The sequence below is a fragment of the Mus caroli genome, chromosome 1 (assembly GCF_900094665.2).
Source record: "Mus caroli chromosome 1, CAROLI_EIJ_v1.1, whole genome shotgun sequence".
Lineage (NCBI taxonomy): Eukaryota > Metazoa > Chordata > Mammalia > Rodentia > Muridae > Mus > Mus caroli.
In genome coordinates, this window is record NC_034570.1 from 52,916,288 (window position 1) to 52,937,392 (window position 21,105).

Consider the following 21,105-nt stretch of genomic DNA (forward strand, 5'->3'; position numbering starts at 1 on the left):
GGGCAGCCCAGGAACTATGGGAACTACTTCCTCTGCCATACTGCATCACTTCCAACTCCTCTTTGTGACCGACTAAACATCTAGTTAATTGACTCACATATATGAATGATATAATTCTAAGAACTGTAAGAAAAAAATTAGGGGAAAAAAGTCTGTGGGAGTTATAAGGTGTGTAAGGACTAGGATGCAGAAGTCCTAGGCACAACTTTCCCAAAGAAGATACTTTTCTCCTTGGCCACCTCTTCCTAAAGCTCTAGTCGCTATGGGTACAGGAAGAAGGAGCTCAGGGGAATATGAAGACAGAGTTGGGGCATCCAGGCAAACAGCTGTGAATTGCTTGGAGCATAGGGGTGTGGGGTAGGGAATAAACCATTAACACAAACAGCTTTCTTAAAGCAAGCAAGGCACCGTGGCGCATGCTTATAGTCCCAGGTAATGGTGAGACTGACTGTCTGAGGTCAGCCTGGGCCTGAAACAAACAAACAAACATACAACCAACCACAAAAAAGGCAGGCATGGGAGCTTCCACCTGCAGCCTCAGCAACTGGATGGTGGCGACAAAAGGATCAAGAGTTCAAGCTCTTCCTCAGCTACATAGTGAGGCTACAGGACACCATGTCTACAAAAGCAAATGAGCAAACAAACAAACGTGCCTCTTGACAATACAGAAAGAACAGCTAAAACAAGAGCCCGGATGATCTGGGGATGCAGGCAGTGGAAGGTGTCAACTTACCTAAACTGAGAAGAGGCCTAAGTATCTGTGATTTGATTTCGCTTAGTTTTGAGTAAAACCGTCTTTCTGTAGAAGCCAACTCATGGAGACTGGCGATGTATCCCATGATATTCTTATCCACCAAGGCTAGATAGCTATCTTTTCCTGCTGTTACTCTGCTTATGTATCCAAGCTAAAACAGGGAGAAAATAAAAAGATTAAGGATAAAATATCATTTATAATCAGCAATCTGGCATGTTGTATGGGCTCACAGCAGCAGACAAGAGCCAAAGGTTCAGATACCAGGTGCTGGTAAGCAGTCATTAAACTGCCAATAGCTTAAAAGTGAAGATTTACAAACAGTGCATATCAGAGCCCTTCTCATTTGCTTTGGAGTTGGTGTACTCACATACCACTGCTAAATGTGAATAACCATATATACCTAATTCTACTCATTTCCAAGATACCTTAGACATACAAAGACACCAATGATAAAAGAGTTACACAGCTCAGCACTCTGGAGGCAAAGGCAGGCAGATCTCTGTGAGTTTGAGGCCAGGTTGGTCTACAGGGTGAGTTTCTGGAGGTCCAGTCAAGAGTTACACAGAGAAAACCCTGTTTCAAAAAAAGCAAAAATAACAACAATAAAGAAAGAAGAAAGAAAGAAAGAAAGAAAGAAAGAAAGAAAGAAAGAAAAGAAAAGAAGAGAAGAGAAGAGAGTTACACATCTCAAGACTCACTTACATGAGACAAGATTAGTGAGAACAAGGAGGAGCCCTGAGCTCCTCCATGCATAGCAAGGCCTCTGCACAATCCCGTCTCTTTCAAGTGCCAACACAGAGCCAGATAGGATGGCTCATGCCTATAATCCCAGCACTCAGGGGAAGCTGGAGGAATGCTGGCAGTTCAAGGCCACCCTGGCCACATACTGGGTTCTAGGTTAGTCTGGCCCACAGTGTGAAACCATGCATCAAGAAAAAAAAAAAAAAAAAAAGAGCGGGTATGGTGGCACACACCTGCGATCCCAGACAGAGGATCAATTTGAGGCTAGCCTTGAATAGGAGACTCTACTTCACAAATCAAAATCAAGAAACAAATTAAGGAAAACGCAGAAGTGCTTCTAGATATTGGCCTGGACAAAGGTTTTTCTGGATATGACCCTAAAACACAAGCAGCCAAAGAAAAGCTGACAAATGAGACCGTATTACACTGAAACCTTTTTTTTTGGGGGGGGGGGGGCGGGGAGCAATAAAGTGAAGGGACAATCTACAGAACAGGAGAAAATATCTTTGGACTATTCATCCAACAAAGGGGTAATATCCAGAGTGAAAAAGGAACTGAATAATCTCAGTAACAAAAAAATGCCAGATAATGCAATTGAAAAGTGGGAAACTGACCTACGTGGAATTTTCCTGAGGATCCTCAAATGGCCAATAGAATCACTTAGGATGGCCATCACCAAAAAGACAGAATTAATTTAATTTCATTAAAAAGAAAAGGGGGGGGGCTGGAGAGATGGCTCAGAGGTAGCACTGACTGCTCTTTAAAAGGTCCTGAGTTCAAATCCCAGCAACCACATGGTGGCTCACAACCACCTGTAATGAGATCTGACTCCCTCTTCTGGTGCATCTGAAGACAGCAACAGTGTACTTACATATAATAAATAAATAAATCTTTTTAAAAAAAAAAAGAAAAAGAAAATGGAAAAAGAGGGACTCCTACTCATTGATAGAAACTTAAATTAGTATGGCCAGCAAAGAAAACAGGATGGTGGCCCCTGAAACAAACAAACAAACCAACCTATAAGAAGAACTATTACAGGATCCACCAGCCCCAGTGCTCAGTACTGAGTACTACTCAGTACTCAAAGCAGCATGTCACGATGACATCTGTAGTCACACGCGGCTCACAAGGGCCAAGGTACAGAAGAGCCACACAGGTAGCCCTTGGCAGAAACACACATAAACAAAGTAGGTAATGTGTAGATAATGGAGCACCACTCAGCCCCCAAAGTGAACTTTCACTTTTTGTGATAACAGGGGCAGGACTGAAGGGCAAAGAGCGAGACCTGTCGGGCGCAGACACATAGAGCATTGCCTCAGCAACTGACTAGAAAGCAGTGGTTACCAAAGGGAGTGAGGTCAGAAGATGGCGAGTGCAAACAGGGAACTGCAAGGAAAAAGGAAATGTCTGATGCTACCTACACTCGGGAAACAGAGTGAGTTCTGAGACAGCCAGAGCTGTGCAGAGAGACCCTGGCTCACAAAACAAAAGAATTCACTGAATATCTCAAAATAGCCAGTAGAAAAGGATTCTGAATGTTCCTGACACAAAAAAAGGATGTCTAAGGTGATGGGCATGCCACTTACCCTGATGTGGTCAGCTCCCACTGTATATATGTGATAAATGTCACAGCTGTCTATAGTTAGCATGTGCTAAGGTTCTTCTCTGAAAGGAACCTTTTTTAACCTTCCTAGTATGAACAAAATTAATCAATGTCTTTATTTACATTTCCTCATTTAACCAGGCAGGCAGGCTGTACACTGGATATTAACCTTCCAAGGAAACTGGTGACACACACCAGAGCCTCATCCTTTCATCCTTTATCTAGACTGAATCTTCCACAGGGCATGCGGTGACAGGCCAGCTATTGCCCAGGGCCAGTCAGCATCCCACAAACAGACTACATGTAGGTCAAGAGCCAAACCTTGGCCAATGCTGCCTTTGGCAATTAAGGTCTTGTCTCAATACATTCAGAGCTTATTAACAAGAAAGCCAACGACAAACTACAGTCCAGAAGCACGTTCTCCAATGAGAATAGAAAATCTGGAATGAACCAGCATAGAGGGCTATACCCCCTGTTGACATGTCTCTGTGAGGATATGAGTTACTTTAATAAGGGGAAAGCAGAAACAAGCTAATGGTCTAAGTATATAAGTAAACGAGGCAGAATTAGAAAAGCAGACATTAATGTGGATCTTCAAGAGAAAGAAGCAGCTAAACTAGCAGAAATGAGGGCCAAGGGAACAGGGGCCCAACGTTAAGTCCCACCAGTGACTTGTCGGGACTGCCTGTCTCTGTGAGCTCGGCTCAGGAGCCTCAAGTTAGCACTGTCCACCAACAGAAAGAACTTCTGATATAATTCACCTGAGGGCTCTGGGAGACTTCGCTGCATGAGTAGGTTCCAGTACTAGCATAGCAAAAGAGAAATGAAAGAAAAAAGGCTCAGAGGGTGTGGTGGGGGGACCCAGGGTTAGTTACAGAGGTGAGTTCTTGTCCAGTGCAAACAAAGCCCTGAGTTCCAAACCCAGCATCACAACCAAAAGCAAGCAAACAGAAAGCACAGCCATGGTATTGCTCCCGGGAGTGCCGCCTCAGCAGCTGTGTATCACTGTGTATGCACGGTACTGGAGCAGAACAGCCGGCCGGCACACACCAGGGTTCCCAGTTCCTCAGGAGAAGGGGGCAGAAGGTCTGCACAGCACGATCCAGGCCAGCCTGGGCTGCATGCTTATCAAGACCTTGCCTCGAGGACAATGAAACAGCGTACGCAGACACAGCGATGAACAGAGAGTCACAAAGTCCTACCCCCATGGCCCTCACAGTACAGGAGGGCAGACAGCATTTCACATGGTGACGGGTGCTGTGGGGAGAGTACAGCAGGAAGGGGAGGAGCGGAGGGAAGGGAAGGGTGAGAAGGGCTTTGCAGGGTCAGCAATGTTCAAAGACTCCTCGGTGCTAGTGTGGGCCTTAGGATTCAATTCTACTGTAGTTCACCTTACTACAGGAGAGAAGTACTGGAGTCTTTGTACCACTGGGATTCTCTGGCAGGGTATCACCTTCTGCACGGTCCTGTCGGCCACTGTAATACAACCCAGGCTGGAAGTCTTCCGTGTCCACTAAAAACAAGGAATAATCTTGGCCTGCAGCTACACTCCAGACTCCATTTTCACTGCTAACCTGAAACGACAGAAAGATAACATCTGTCAAGGCAGCCAAGGAGAACTTAAGTTGCATGGAAGAGAACAGATTACTTAAGCCGGCATGAGGAAGTTAGCCATGCCGGTGAGAGGGGATCTCTTCCAGCAATGTACCCACCTACTGCACAAGAGAGCAAAAGGCTAGGGCTCAGCTTTTAAACTTGAATCAGACGCTTATAAAAATCTGAAAACATAGACTATGGGAAGGAAAAGGCATAGCTCCTAGTTTTAATGTTATTTTGTAGGTGTTTATAAACAGTCTACAGTAAGGAGGCTCTAGAACCCTGCTCTAACACTAGAATGTACCTTTGCCCATCCATACTCAGCCATGTGCCAACAATCTACCTAAAAAGAAAAAAAAATCTAGACAATGAAAAGGCTAGATTTCATTATTGCCAGCTGCACCCTTGGTGCTGAGATTCAGTTCCCACTTGTAACTCACTATCTCTCTGGTACCAGCTCCCAGAATGCTGAAACAGGCAGGACCCCTGAGAAACCACCTACATGCACCTAGACCAGTGGTTCTCAAAGAGTGGTCTTTACAGCAGCAGCAGCAGCAGCATCACCTGGAGACATGTTAGAAATGCAAGCTCTCGGCCACAGATCACCCAGGAGGGTTCCAGCTTTCAGCTGACCCTGACAAATGCAAACAAATACTTGAGAACCAAGCTCTAGAAACTGCTGGCTCTCAAACACTAGGACTCCACATAGTACTCCAGGAGCTTCCATCAAAAAGCGGCAGCCAGACTTCTAGGTACCCTGCAACCTACCACTTACTATTATTACCACTGTCCTGTCTGATGCACGGCCTTCCTCCTAAGACTTCATTAAGAAAGTGTACTACAGCAAAGCACTGCTCCCAGCCTCCAGCCTCCTTCAGCCTCTATCAGGTAAACCCTGTGCATCCAGCCAGGCTCTACACAACAATGACTGTGATGTGCACGCACTGCCACTACTTACGTCTCAGCTACCTTCTCCGTTCTTAAAATCAAACCATCCAAATAATGGACTACCATTTCACTGTGAGAAGAATGAATCACCCAGTCGGTATGTGTGAGATAGGGTTCCCTAGGCTGGCTTTGAATGCCCCCACTACCTGAGTACCAGGATTTCAGGGGTATACTACCAACACTAACCAAGTTCAGCAAGCCAACAAGTTTTGACTACATAATCTCCAATCAAAACCAATTCAGGAGGCTACAGAGATGGCTCAGCTGTTCAGTGTACTTGCAGAAGATCTGGAACCAGAACGATGGCTGACAACCATCTGTAACTCCAGATCCAGAGAACCAGAGACACACATGCAATGCACTTATATACGTGCCAGCAAAACATTCATACACATAAAGTAATTTTTAAAGAGACTTACATAAGAGGTCCTGTGCAATGGCTCAGAGGACAAAAGTGCTTGCCTCTAAAACCTGGGACCTGAATTCAATGCCAGGAAACCAAATTAAAAAAAACAAAAACAAAAACAACCAAACAAAAAAACAATTTCAGAACTGGGCATGGTAGCACATGGCCATTAGTAATCCCAGGAGTCTGGAGGCTGAAATAGGGGAACCTAGAATTTAAGGCCAGCCTGGGCTTTATGATTCAAATCAAAACAAAAACTCTAACTCAAATCTCACTAGACGATTTTTAGCTTTCATAGACTAATTAAGATGATTTCAAACCATCAGTGGCTGTGGTGTGTGGCTTTAGTGTGTGGCTGTAGCTCAAGTGTGACAGGTCTTGCCTACCACATGCAAGGACTTCCTTCTCATCTCCAGACCACAACAAACAAACAAATATACACCCATTTCCAAATAAAACAAACCTTCATGCTGTACTTTGTATACAACGTTGTGAGACTAACCTTGTAACAAATTCCATGGAGCTAAGGCTAAATACAAACCAGACTTTCAGGTCCTCTGACACCACACTACAGCATTGTCTTTGGTAAGATTTCCATTTTGTTTGCTGGGGATGGAACTTGCAGCCTCATAATTGCTGAGTGTCTATTCCAACAGTGAGCTAGAGTCCCAACCCTTTCTGGATTATTTCTGAAACAGGGTCTTTCTGCATTGTCCAGGTTGGCCTTGAGCTTGCTCTGTAGCTCAGGCAGAACTTGAATTTCAATTCTTCTGCCTCAGCCTTCCCAGAAGCTGAGAAGAAGGTGGCTTGTGCCACCAGGGCTAGCCCCAAAATCTTTCCCTCATGAGTAGGGGTGCTTCTACTTTGTTTTAAAATGATGGGGCAATGAATCTTTGTGTTTAAGTAACAGTAACTGGGCTGCATATTGAGAAAATGTTACATGCTAAATGCAGGGCTGGAGGGATGGCTCAGCAGTTAAGAGGACATATTGAACGTGTATAGACGACCCAAGGTCCCAGCACCCATGCCAGAGCTCACACCCCAGGACATCAGATGCCCCTACTGGCTTTTGTGGCTATCCATACATACTCATAATGAAGAACTTTCCAATTTAAAAGGAAAATATTTACTACAGAACTAGACACAGTAATTTAACATTCCCCAATGCTTTCTCCAGTCTTCTTGTTTGAAAAGAACTGAGCTCACTGAAGGGAGAGCCACCACTGTGGGCCTTAAGCAGAGATGCATGCATTTTGCCTATAGTTTAAATTTGGACCACGTTCTCAGAATTGAGGCAGCTATCCCTCACAATCTCTATTACTCTCAGCAAGGAGTCTGTCTTGGACGGGGAAAGGCAGCTCTAGTACCATATCCCATTCTGATGTGCTTCTGGCTCACACCATCCTGCCTCTAAACACCGTAGCCGGAGCCAGCACTACTGGCTGTACACGGGCATTTCTTCAAGGTGTTAGAGCAGGGGAAAGGTTGGGAAGTCCTGACCTAGAGTGAAACAGAAGGGACTAGAATCTACTACTCAACAGCGTTACACAAATGAAAACCAATCTATACAACAGAGTCATCTAAACCTTTAGCTTTGCTACAGAAAAAGGTTACTAATAGGTTTACCCTGGTATAAGCTATAAAATAAACACATACACACCAGAAAATTATGACTTGTCAAATTCAACTTTAGAGAGAAGCCATTATTTGATGGAATAAAGAAAAGAATACACCAAAGAAGTAAAAGTTTGCTTAAAAGACTTTTTTTTTGCTAAAAAAAAGGACATGAGTATTATAAATATTCATTGAACAGTTAAAGCTATGAAGAAAAACATTTTTTTGATCTTTTGTTTATTCCCAAAATTCCATGTTACTATTAGAACATAAAGCATAGTATAACTTTAAATGTTACAGCCCTTTAAAAAGAAGAAAAACATTTTTAAGAATTACATTTAAGTGGAAAAGGAATGGCTTTGTGTCATAAAGCCTTTTTAAAAAAAGAATCAAAAAATTTTAGGAAAATATTTATAAACTAAATTTGGCTACAAAAACAATTTCTCTAAACATACAACACAGAATCCCAGAATATGTTGCTATTAGGTTTACAAAAGTACCTTTGAGAGTCGAGGAACCGTTGTTGGAAACTCAGAATGCCCAAGCTGACCAAAGGTATTACTGCCCCATGAGTAAACCTATCAGAAACAACAGGGGAGCAGACAGACAAAGAAGTTTAATCTTGCATGCTTGTTCTGAACCTTCTCAAACACCTATAATTGTAGAAATTATTCACATTAATTTTCTACTTGTTAAAATAATAGGTATTAGCTGGACACAGTGGCTCAGCCCTGAAAGCCCACCACTCAGGAAGGTGGGAGAAGTCTCTAGTCTGAGCTAATTTTTCAGTACCAGCAGCTTGGATTACAAAGTGAGAGCTTGTCTCATCCCATTTAAAAAAAAAAAATAGAAATGAAACCCACTCACAGACACCTTTTCTTCAGTGGCACAGCCACTGGTAAGGTGCGTGTGTCCCTGTAAATAGCCCTACTTAAACCCATTGGGATGTGTGTATGTGTGTGTGTGTGTGTGTGTGTGTGTGTGTGTGTGTGTGTGTATCCTTTGTTGTAATTTGATGTCAAATCTTTTTTTCTACTTCTTAGCTTTCTGGGGGAAAAATTGCATAATATTTGTTCTTAAACACATATGATTCTATTTGTTTGCTTATCTGAAGTCTCTTCTCCATTTAGAAATAGAATATACCAAGTTCTAATCTTTGCCCTACAAAAAGAAGCCAGTGACTCTGGCAGAATCTACTGCATACTTGGTCTTGTTTCCTAAATAGTTCTAACATGCCTGCCCTAAAGACATTCAAGACATGGGTCTGTTTCTAGTATCGGGATATTTCTGTTCAACTGAAATCTTAACATATGAAAACTACTTCTTTTCTTAGGGTTTTTCTATAAATTGGATTTCAAAACAAAAATGGCTTTTTTTCTTAGTGTCACACTAAGAATCTTCTTCATAAGGGAACTGAGGCTCTACTACCTGGAAACTCGGGCTAGAGTTAAATGGACGCTTTACCAGCCAGAACAATGCCTTGTAGATGAGCTGGATAGCTTCTCTTGGTCTCCTCCCCTCATCTATAAACTGGAAATACTGTCCAGTGAAACCAAACTGCTCAAAGGAGAGACAGCTCTGCCTGAAAGTACAGTTGCTCAGAGAGAGTTGCAACAGAACAGCCTCCCATCCAACCGAGAACAGCACTCCAGTGAGCCTCTTACCTGAGATTTCGCAGTGAGTGCGAGGGAGTGGGAGCCGCCTGCCTCCAGGTGGATTACCTCTTTACCATCCAGACACTTGACACACAACGGCTGAAGCCTTAAAGGAAAGAGATACACACACACACACAGGAAAAGTGTTTTCAGCATGAATCATGGCCTTTCTCAAATTATATAGCTGGTGCTGTTAAAAATAAAATGTCAAAAATAATGTGCATATGTTCAAAGTACTTCAAATATTACACCTAATTCTCGGTAGTTTTTAACTGCAGCATTGTCTGTCATCAGTAATTAAATCCTATTATCCAGAATCCATTAAGAATTAGGTAATCCAAAAGTTTAATTTGAACTAGAAGTGGTACACGGGCCTAAATCCCAGCTCTTGCAGACAGGAGGATCACTGCAAATTCAAGCCCAGGCTAGACCTCACAGTACAATCCTAATAGAAATGTGGAAGCTGCAGAACCATAAGAGAGAGCAGCACAGGGAGAAGAAAGGCAGCTCTGGTTTCCGCTCCCTGCGCTCTGCTGAGACATGTTAGCCCACTGCTTCAGACAGTCTATCCCACATCTTCACTATTCGTATATCAAGCATGTTAATTCTGGGAATGCCTATTAAGCAAAATGACAGTGTTCCCTGATGTACACATATTTTAATGCTTTAGTAATAGCTATTTTAAGAAGCATAACTACATCTTTTGGGATCAGAAACTTGTCAGCTCCTCTTTGTAAGTTAAACTGTAACTACTCAAATGTTATTCCTAACACCATGTTCTGCATTCCAAGATGAACAAACACCAAAACAGACATGGACAAGTGTGCATGGACACTCTCGTCCTTTATTGGTTTTTTTGTTTTGAGACAGGGTCTCTCTATGTAGCCCTAGCTGGCCTGGAACTTGTTATATAGACCAGACTGGCCTAACTCACAGAAACTCACTTACCCACCCTCATCTCTCTCTCCTGCTAAGATCAAAAGTGTGTGTCACCATGCCCAGCCTCCAGTCCTGTACTGTTAGGCACTGAGGACTAAGGTGACAGCTCTTTATCAGCACTAATGGTGCACAGTAGTCTGTCCTGTTGGAGGAAATAGGTGTATGGAGACCCCAAGAAAAAGGTCATTGCCTAAGCTGATCCTCATCAGTAAATGCTGGTGGCACTCACCTGGGCAGGACGTCGCCGTGCCCTAGCTGCCCTTCCTTGCCTTTCCCCCAGGTCCACACTTCTGTCCTCAGGGAAGGCAGAAGGGCATCTGCTTCTCCACTGTATGTGGGAGTCAGAACCACTGTCCGCGTTTTCACCCTCGCAGCCTTCCTTAAGAGCCTGGGGGAAACTGAAGACAAACAAGAGCTGGGTAAAGGGGTGGGGAAGCAGAAGACACGATGCTTTCACCGGAACATCCTAAAGCAATCACCAACATGGCGTTTATAAAAATACGTTTAGCTTCTTTGCAACAGAGTGTGGCTTTACTGGTAAAAAGAGCTTGAGAAATGCTCATGAGACCTGCAATTAAAGGGCTGTTTAAAAGTTTAATCTGTCACACTGCCAAACATTTGGCTGTAGAACCCTTCTCCGTGTAACATTTATCAACATCCCAGAGAACTTATATTCCGAAGAATATGCTAAATAAATGGGTGTAGTAGCTCATGCTTGTATTGCCTGCTAAGGTAAGAAGACTGCTGAGAGTCTGAGGCCATCTTGAACTATAAAGAGTTCCAGGACCGCCTGGGCTAAGACCCTGTCTCAAGAAAACAAACAAACAAACAATAAACAAAAACAGAATATGCTATAAAAAATACAAGGTTCACAAATAACTTATCTATTTCAAAACATAATTAAAAGCTAATGTTTTTCAAGCCAACTTTTAATTTCAAATATATAACAAATAAGTGTAATAAGGGATTAGTTTTAAGACATAAAAATTTAAACTTTACGCTGGGAAGAAAGCTAGAGAGGTGCTAGAGAGATAGCTCAGCAGTTAAGAAAACTGGCTGCTCTTTCAGAGAACCTGGGTTTGATTCCACATTTAATTCTAGTTCCAAGCAATCTGATGCCCTCCTCCTGCTTCTATGAGTACCAGGCATGTTCATGGTGCACAGACATAGATGCAGGCAAAACACCCATAGACAAAAATTTAAAAAAAAAAAAGTTTTTATATATCTGGATGACTACCTAGGTTAGTGGTTTTTTTTTTTTTTCTTGGCTTTGTTGTTGTTGTTTGTTGTTATTTGTTGTGAGGCAGGGTCTCACTATGTGGCCCCGTCTGTTCGGGAAATCACTGTGTAGACCAAGCTACCCTGCAACCCTGAGCTCTGACTGCCTCTGCTTCCAGAGTGCCAGGACTGAGGTGTGGCTCACTATATCTTGCTAGGTTAACTTTTGAAAGAATGTTTTATGGTGTTGAAAACAATGTATAACTAATGAAGTAAATCTTATAAATCAATGTGGTAGCAGGACAAACTTTAAATAGTTGTTAAAAAACTGAAGATACAGCCGGGCATGGTGGTGCACGCCTTTAATCCCAGCGCTTGGGAGGCGGAGGCAGGCGGATTTCTGAGTTCAAGGCCAGCCTGGTCTACAAAGTGAGTTCCAGGACAGCCAGTGCTATACAGAGAAACCCTGTCTCGGGGGTGGGGGGGTGGGGGGGGGCAGAACCCTGAAGATTCATCCTGTAACTATTTCTGAAGCAGAGAAACTGGTAGCTTTCTCTCAAAGCCACTGTTTTAATAAACCACGGTTATAGAAACTAGAGTCAGAATATGCCAGCCCTGATCATTAGGAAGACTAACTTGTTATATCACAGCATGCAATGCTGGAAGCACCCAGGACTCTCAGGAAGTCAATGCACTGAGGCATTACCTTGTGACAACAATCCTGGGAGGGAGAGTCTTCGACTCCCTCCCTCCGACTCTTCCTCTCTGATGTCCATGAGACTTGAGCTTTTCTTCCCTTGCAGTGACTCCTGTTTCACCTGTTCTTCTCTGAGATCTTTCAGACTTTCTGGGCCTGTGGAAGCACTGCCTGACTGAGCTGCCGTCTCGCAGGGGGCGGTGCTGTAAAAGTTCATAACTTTCTTGAGAGACAAGGCCCCAGCTTCATAGGTGGCAGCCACTCTGACACCAACAGCAGATGCACAGGAGACCACCAAGCTGTTGAGGGCTGAGGTGCTTGTGGTTGGTGGACTGTGAAGATCAGGAACTGCTTCTTCTACAAGAGGCTAACACACATACACAGTATATAAAAACATAAGCAGTCAGTAGTTTAATGCTTATAGCTATCTGCATAAAAAAATCTAAAACAGATCCAATGGTGATCTGTCTGTCTGTAACAGCATTAAGGAAGCTTAGAAAGAAGAATGAAGCCAGCCTGGGCTACTCAGCAAATCCCAGGCCAATGACAACAGAACTGTTTATCTTCGGTCTCACCCCTCCTGATGGCAGAGTTAACATACTATATGGAAATGGTGCTTGAAATCTAGTTCTTTATCTACGAGCTTCCTCTTGTCTCAGTGCCTTGGTTTTAGTGGCATGTTAACATGCCCTCTAGCCACTTTATAAAACCAAGCATGGGAAAAGGAGGGTGAGGTTCAAAGGGCCCTGGCTGCAGCCCTGGAGAGGCTGAGACAAGAGGTGCTCAAGGTCAAAGCTAGCGAGCCTGTCCTTTCATAGTAAGACCTTGTCCCAAAAAGTAAATAGACATAAAAAAGAAAATAGATTTAATGCAAGGTGCCCTGGGTAGAAGGTTGGGAAAACTCAAATTGTTATTACTTAAATACTTTTAGGAAAATTTAAACTGATTACTTGCTAACTAAGAAACAGAAGAAATAAGATATTAAGAAAAGAAGGCAGCCGGGCGTGGTGGTGCACGCCTTTAATCCAAGCACTCGGGAGGCAGAGGCAGGAGGATTTCTGAGTTCGAGGCCAGNCTGGTCTACAAAGTGANTNCCAGGACAGCCAGGGCTATACAGAGAAACCCTGTCTCGAAAAACCAAAAAAAAAAACAAAAAAAAAAAAAAAAAAAAAAAAAAAAAAAAAAAAAAAAAAACCAAAGAAAAGAAAAGAAGGCTTTTTCTAAAACATTTTATAATGAAGATTTAGATGTAAATTGTATAGGAGGAAATTTTATGCCCTAATCTACTATCCCTCAAACTACACTCTCAAGCTGATCCATCAGTGACTATCTCCTGTGACACAGTAGCCGGGCATGCTACAACCTTTGCTCTGGTTACCACAGAGGATAAAAGGAATAGGTTAATAATTAAATACATGGAGCTAGTGTTCTTAGCATGCTTTGTGGGAATATTAGAAAGTTCAATAAAAAATTCCCAGTATCAGTGAAAAATAGGTTGAGATATCAAATACTGTTTACTAAAAAGAAAAAAAAAATTAGATATTCTCAATAAACACCAAAAAGCTTTTGACCTATAACCACAGTTACAGTGAAAAACTATTGCTTCTCATAGGGTTGATGGCTGGAAAGATATAGCTCAGCGGTTTAGAGCACTTGCTGTTCTTTCAGAGGACTCAAGTTCAGCTACCAGGGACTATGCCAGGCGGCTCACAACCACCTGTAACTCTCGTTCCTGGGGACCCAACAACTCTGACCTCCTCGGGCACATGCACATACTCACATGCAGAAACCCACACCTACACATCATTAAACATCTACACACAATTAAAAACATAATTTTTTGAAAAAAACTGCTTTTTATACCCAAAGATCCCAAAGATATGCACATTGTTCCTTAATTTATTCTGATTTCAGAAGCAAACCTAGCAAAGCATGTGTGCAGCTCAGGTCAGCCTGGGCTACACAGTGATGAGCAGCTCAGGCCAGCCTGGGCTACACAGTGATGAGCAGCTCAGGCCAGCCTGGGCTACACAGTGAAATGCTATCTCAAAAACAACAACAAGCCAAACACAAGTAACAATGGCTTCTAATTTTCTTCAAGTAACTCCCAGTGCCTATCACAGTATCTGGCATACAGCAGGCACTCAATGTAGTTTATCAAATTACATATTTACACATTAGAAACGTAGAAGTTACTTCTATGCAAATAAGTAATCGAATTAAAACAGTCAGCAGAGGCTTGAAAACTACGAACAATTAAAGGCAAGTACTCTGCCTTTAATTCTTAGTTCTCATGACAAGGGTTCCTACTGTGCTTCCCGCCCTGTGTTCCTGTTGTATCTGTGATGCTCCTAACAGGTGTCCTGAGGGCATCTGAAGGAAGCGCTAACCATTAAGGAAAGGAGAGGAGAGGAGAGGAGAGGAGAGGAGAGGAGGAAAGGCAAGGCAAGGCAGAAATCACTGCCCATAGACTTAAGCTACTGTTAATGATGTACTATATATGTGTATATGTGTGTATATGTGTGTGTGTGTGTGTGTGCATGCATACATGTATACTTTTATATCTTTCCTTATTTGAGGTGATGAAAACCTCAATTGGCCAGTGCTCTGCCATTGAGCTACATTCTAGCTATTCAATTGTATTTAAACAAATAAAGTAGGGAAAAATTAATTACTAGCCATTTTGATTAAAGACATAATTTTAGAATTTAGAGTCAACCAATAACAAAGAACAACAGCATATAAACTTTTCTGCTCAGTGTAAGGCTAAAATGTTACCTACAAAGATTAAGTTAAATTTAATAGGAACACACACTGCCAAAACCAATATACATAATAAAAACTTAATTTATCAAAATAAGTTCAAAGGAAAGTGAAATATCTTTGTTGGTTTATTTTTGGAATACAGAATTTTAATAGTGGCAATTTGATACCCAAATGAGCTGAATACAATAAGCTTTCAACCTTAAATTTAATAGAGGAATGACTTCTAAAAGGACAAACTCGTTTCTGTGTTTGTTTTTGACACAAAAACCTCTGTTAGCCTGAAGTGGCCTCAAACTTAAGACCAGGCAAAATCAAAATTTTTTATAAACACATACAGTCTAAGAATTTTCTATAAACATTCTTGGTAAATTAATGTTGCTTTGTTTAGAATTTTTTCTTATAAACAGTTTACTCTTAATTGAAAAAAAAAAGTCAGATACCAACAAGTTCAAAGAGTTTGTGTGACCCAAGACTGTTTCTAAAAACACCCCACCTTCTTACTCTGACAGTAGCTTTGGGAATAAAGAACTGAGAGCTCTCATGGCTGTAAAGCCCCTGAGTGAAAAAGAACAGAAACAGTTCATTCCTAATTAGATGGCTTGCTTCCTTCCCACTACCACCTTTGGCACAAAGCAAATCGCAAATCCCCAGTAATCCCAAGAGCAAACCAGAAACCGTCTTTTTGGAACACTGTTTCCAGCAGTGGTGTCACCCATTCTGAAGTCTTCAGTGAGAATACAATGAGAATAAGAAAATAGAAAATATTTCCTCACCTCAAATAAAGCCCAGTAAGGACCAGTAATAACTGAAAACAAAACTAAAAATACAACAAACCTGAAACATAATGGAAAACCTCTAAGTTTCGTTTCTTTTCTCTCTTTTTGTTTTTACTTTTGTTTTTGGTTTTTGTTTATGAGACAGTGTTAATTGCAGCCCTTGTTGGCTTGATACTATGTAGTGTAGGCTAGCCCCAAATTCATAGCAATCCTCCTGCTTTGGCCTCCTAAATTATGGACATGCAGAACCAAGTCTAGAAACTCTAAGTTGTTATACGCTTGCCTACAACTAAACGCTCTGCAACCTAGTAACCTCGCTAAATGGGAGAGTTTTAGGAACTCAGAAGAGACACCCACCGCAGTCCAGTCCAGAAGCAGCTCTGTGAGCCATGGTTATACTGATTATACTCTTCTGGGGACTACCAAAATGTGGTGCCTCAGCCAGGATGGCAAAATACAAGCCATTTCTAACTAAGGCAAGCCCAGAATGACATCTTTCTGAATTAGCACAGGCTCCCTCCTCTCTAGGCTTGCTTAGAGCCTAGAGACAGAATTATAGCAGCCTGATTAAGGGAGAAAAAAAAAAAAAAAAAAAACTGCTGAACTTAGGACTTCAGCTCCTAAAGGAACACAAAAACAAAAACTTTAACTCCAAATAACCTTTATAACTCCAAATAACATTTATGCTATAAAATGTAGCAGCTACCTGGACCTGGGGTGGCTTTTCTCCACCCTCATGGTTCTCCCTCATCGAATGCTCCGACAGCTTCTGCAGGTATGCAGTTACCGCATGGGTGTCTGGGTATGATGAAGCTGTTCTGGCAGAAGACACTTCAGCTGCTCCCACGATGCTCTGCTGGGAGGAAATGGCACTGCCACTTGTGGTCTGACTGCTCCCCATGTTCAGTTCAGCTTCTACCACGGTGTTCTCAAACACCTCTCCCTGCTCACCCAGTGCCTCTGGATGAGGGCTGGCAGCAGCGCTGGCATGCTTTTCTGCTTGAGACTCGGACAATGTCACACCTAAAGGGCAGCAATGGCTGTCCGATATTATCACATGGTCCTCTTTGTCTGTCATGGTGATGAGCAGCTGGCTGCACTGATTGCATCTCTCTGGGACTGGCTTCAGATCCTGAGGAGGGAGGCACTGCACAAGTGCGAGGCTGTGGAATGCACCGCAGGCCACCTGGAGCACCACGCGTCCAGCAAGGTGTTCCACCTTCTGTGGCTTTGTCACTGGGAAAGTGGTGGTGATGAGGCCCAGCTGACAGCCGGTGCCCCATGCCCAGATCTCTCTGCTGAGTGACAATGCCAGTGTGTGTTCCTCGCCACATGCCAACTGCAGAATCCTAACTGCTAGCGAAGGGCTGGTCTCCGAGTCAGAAATACTGACAGGACTCGGCTCCGGCACATACTGCTGGTTAGCTACCGCACACTGCCCGGCAGCATTCTCTCCCCACATGTACACCACCCCGCTCTCTGTCACTGCTCCACTGTGGAAGCTCCCTGTTGCCACAGTAATAACATGATGCCCAACCAGGGCACTTTCTAGAAGGGGGCTGCTTGGACAAATTTCTGCTGATTCACTTTTCCAGGGAAGGGTCCCAAAGCTGTAGACCTCACCATCTACGGTTCAAAAGAGAAAGGAGAGGGGTTAGTGAGCTAGCTAAGCATTGCATCAGCAAAGACCTTCAGACCTTCAAAGACTCAGAAGCCGAGGGCATTTCGCTCCACTCATCTTTCCGCATTCTGGATTGAAATGAGAATTTACAAAGGAACCATAAGAAGCACGGCATCACAGGCCACTATAAAGGCAGCCAGCAGTCCCGAGACAAAAGTCCTGCTGTGCCAACCTCCCTCCTGGAAAACAGCACCATGTGCCATGCTATGAGATGAAAATTTTCTTTTCTTTTTTCCTTTTTTCTTTTTTTAACTACAGACTGAACCCAGGTCCTTCCGGGCTAAGCATGTACTACACCACTGAGCTCCATCCATCCCCAGCTGAGACGAGTCTGCATTCTTTTTGTAATTTGGACACTTAGAAGCATGATATTGCTTAAACATGAAAACAATGAGAAGTCTTCCCTCAACTGTCCCAGCTTCTGTGAGACAGGGTCTCCCACTGAAACCTAGGCTGGCTTGGAACTAACCATGCTGCCCAGGCTAGCCTCAAACTTGTGGCAACCCTCCTGTTTCAGCCTCCTACACCAGCAACCACACCCTGACTACAATTCTACAGGATTTTTTACTAAAAACATGATTATTAATGTGTACGTGAGGTGTGGGGGAGGCTCACTCCTCAGCACGTGTGCAGGTCAGAGGACAACTCCAAGGAGCGGGTTCTCTCCTTCAGCCCTCATGCGGATGCAGAGCAGACTCGGCTGCCAGCCTTGTGTGACACATGCCTTTACCGCTGAGCCAGCTCACTGGCCTAACTCTAGATGTCAATGGTACCACGTTAGTAAAAGGCCTCCAAATATCTTACTTAATAAAGGTTTTTTCAGGCATTGTAATTAACATATTCCAAACACCTTATTTACAACAAGGGCTAGTTCTATAGCTCAGTACCAGAGTTTCCTTAGGATTATGTGAGGCCCCAGGTTCAATCCTCAGAACTGCCAAAAAAGAGAAAGACCACCGGAGTTCTCCCAAGAACTCTTGAGATCCACAGTATAGATAGTATATACTGAACTTATAGTTCACATTTTTCAAGTATTTCCTAAAATCTTAATAAAATACATATATTTTATTAAATTAAATATCAATTTAAAATGTGTCATAGAAAAAACTCTCATATACTCATGTTTATTTTGTAACACCTCTAAACCCAGATTTAAGCTGCTTCTTAGTTTTTAGGTTTTTCTTCTTAGTTCCTACAATAAAAATATAAATTTAAAATTAGAAACCAATGAGAATCTTGACTCAAGTCAAATTTCCTATGATAGACTGGCAACAAGATTAAAAGTGAGTATCTATGTGTCTCTACTTTAGATGGACAGATCCACCATGGCACACTGTACTGAGACACTGTGGCCTGTGGCTACAGGGGCAGTAGGAAGACAGCTCTGACAAATGGCGCTCAGTTTAGATTCTGCACTCACTTCTCGCTAATCTGTGAACAACGGCAGCTGAGGGAACAAGGTGCCATGGTGAACTCTCTGGTCAGTCCTGGCCCTCAACCGTGTTCAAGGTCCCAGCTCCTATTAGCGTCGCTGTCCTGGTACGCCACAACAGTCTCTAGGCAACTTTCCATGAGGGCAGTTATGTGTTGGCTACCATAAAAACTGTAAACTACAACTCCCCCTTCCAGTGCAGTTCACAGAAAGTGTTAAATGTACAGACGAGTGTCATTTCTGTAAAGGGAGTTCAGATGTACCTTGAGAACAAAGGGGTACAAGCTGCCGCAAAGCTCACAAAGAGCCCGCGGTAGTCAGTAACCGTTGCCTGACCTCACACTCAGGCACGAGCAGGGCTGTGGGCCTTCCCTTACCTTCAGTCAGAAGAACTCCATGCCTCACACCAAGGGCTGCCTGAAGAACTGTCTTTCCACCCCAGCCTGGCAACCTCTCTGGTGTTAGAGAAAAGGATCCTGCCTGCCAGACATGGACTAGGCCTCTTTCTTTGGATCCTTCTGCCTCTGTTGAGCTACAAACATTTAAAAACAAAACAAAATAAAACAATGACTCCCAGAACTCAAAGCTGTTATCTTGGCGCGCAATTATTCTTGAGACTGCTTTCTTCTTCTGTCTGTCCGGGTGCATCCTGGGAGGTTAGGGGAGTGGTGAACTTGACCGGGTACATACATCCTGGGAGGTTAGGGGAGTGGTGAACTTGACCGGGTACATACATCCTGGGAGGTTAGGGGAGTGGTGAACTTGACCGGGTACATACATCCTGGGAGGTTAGGGGAGTGGTGAACTTGACCGGGTACATACATCCTGGGAGGTTAGGGGAGTGGTGAACTTGACCGGGTACATACATCCTGGGAGGTTAGGGGAGTGGTGAACTTGAAATGCACCTTCTACTAGCACAGACCTAGGAGTAGCTGGGTCAGGTAGTTTAATTAACATTTGCTTTATTTACACTTTGGTTATGTGTGACACCAGAGCCCAGATAACACTATTTATATAAAAGGCTAGAGGACAATCAAAACCCATAAATTACTTGCCTCTAAGCAATAAATAAGGCCTGAGATATTTTTATGTTTTATAATTTGGCAGCACAAATGTTCTAACTTGATGGAAACCAACATGAGGACTTGAAATCTTCCACTTCCTGCTGACTTTAAAGCTAACTGATTTACATTTGTCTGCGGTGCTGGGGGTTGAACCCAGGCAAGCACTGCACAACTGTCCCAGCCTACTACTTCTTAACGTTTTTAAATGGTATCATTTGTACCTGGCATGTACTTGGACATATATAGAGAGTACAACAATATGTTAATTCTACACATGCATGTATATGTTGTGGTCAGTGTAATTACCATATTCTTTACATCAAGCATAGACTATTTCTTTGCATTTGGGACATTCAAAATCTCTTCTACTAGTTATCTGGAAATACACAAAACTGGGGATGGTGACACTCAACTGCAATTCCAACAGTAGGGAGACTAGGGGTCAAGCATTCTCAGTTGGAGCTACAGAGTAAGACTCTGTCTCCATGATTGAGGGGAGGGAAGGAGAAGGAGGGAGGCAAGGAGAGAGAGATCATTACCATCTATATCATTCACCCTACAGTCTGACAGAACATTCCAGGCTTCCTTTACAAAGACACTGGATACATTAACCACATCCATTCTTACCATGTTCTGGAAAGCATTATTTTACCCTCTAATTTCAAGAGACCATCTTTTTACCTTCCACATGTAAGTAAGAGGATGTGGTCAGTGGTATCAGGCTTTTTATACCTGACTTACTTCACTCAACAAAACGCCCATGCATGTTACTGCAAATAACAAGACTGCATGCTTTTTATGGCTGAATATAGGCCACTGACTGTATACATAACTTTTTTTTAACCCATCAATGAATACTTAAGTTGACCTCATATTTTGTCCACTATCAGAGGAGTGCATATTTCTTATCAACATATGGATTTCCTTTTCCTTCCCTTTGGATATATGCCCCACAGTGAGACTGTTTTATGATTATACAGCAATACTATCTTTGTGGGGGGGGGGGGCGCGGTTATAAATATTTGTTTTTTGAGACGGGCTTGCTTCAAACTCATATTTCCCAGGTCTTAACTTCTCATGTGCTGGGATAACAAGTGTATACCGCCATTATCTGCCTAGTTCAAGTTTTTTGAGGACCCTCTATTATTTTCCATTATTTAGACTTTTTAAAGAATCAAATTCCTAAGCCGGGCGTGGTGGCCCACGCCTTTAATC

General features: G+C 42.9%; 1 protein-coding gene across 2 annotated transcripts in view; it reads right to left on the reverse strand.

The window, feature by feature from the left end:
* The window catches only part of Als2 (alsin Rho guanine nucleotide exchange factor ALS2), a 72,665-nt gene that overhangs the window by 33,473 nt on the left and 18,087 nt on the right, over positions 1 to 21,105 (reverse strand). For both annotated transcript variants that reach the window (XM_029482838.1, XM_021164704.2), the window contains 8 exons: positions 19,204 to 19,358; positions 16,420 to 17,339; positions 12,181 to 12,538; positions 10,486 to 10,654; positions 9,327 to 9,423; positions 8,163 to 8,240; positions 4,490 to 4,672; positions 734 to 905 (listed from right to left, as the gene is read on the reverse strand). In XM_029482838.1, coding sequence (XP_029338698.1) covers positions 734 to 905; positions 4,490 to 4,672; positions 8,163 to 8,240; positions 9,327 to 9,423; positions 10,486 to 10,654; positions 12,181 to 12,538; positions 16,420 to 17,339; positions 19,204 to 19,358 — 2,132 coding nt within the window. The remainder of the gene's footprint in view (positions 1 to 733; positions 906 to 4,489; positions 4,673 to 8,162; positions 8,241 to 9,326; positions 9,424 to 10,485; positions 10,655 to 12,180; positions 12,539 to 16,419; positions 17,340 to 19,203; positions 19,359 to 21,105) is intronic.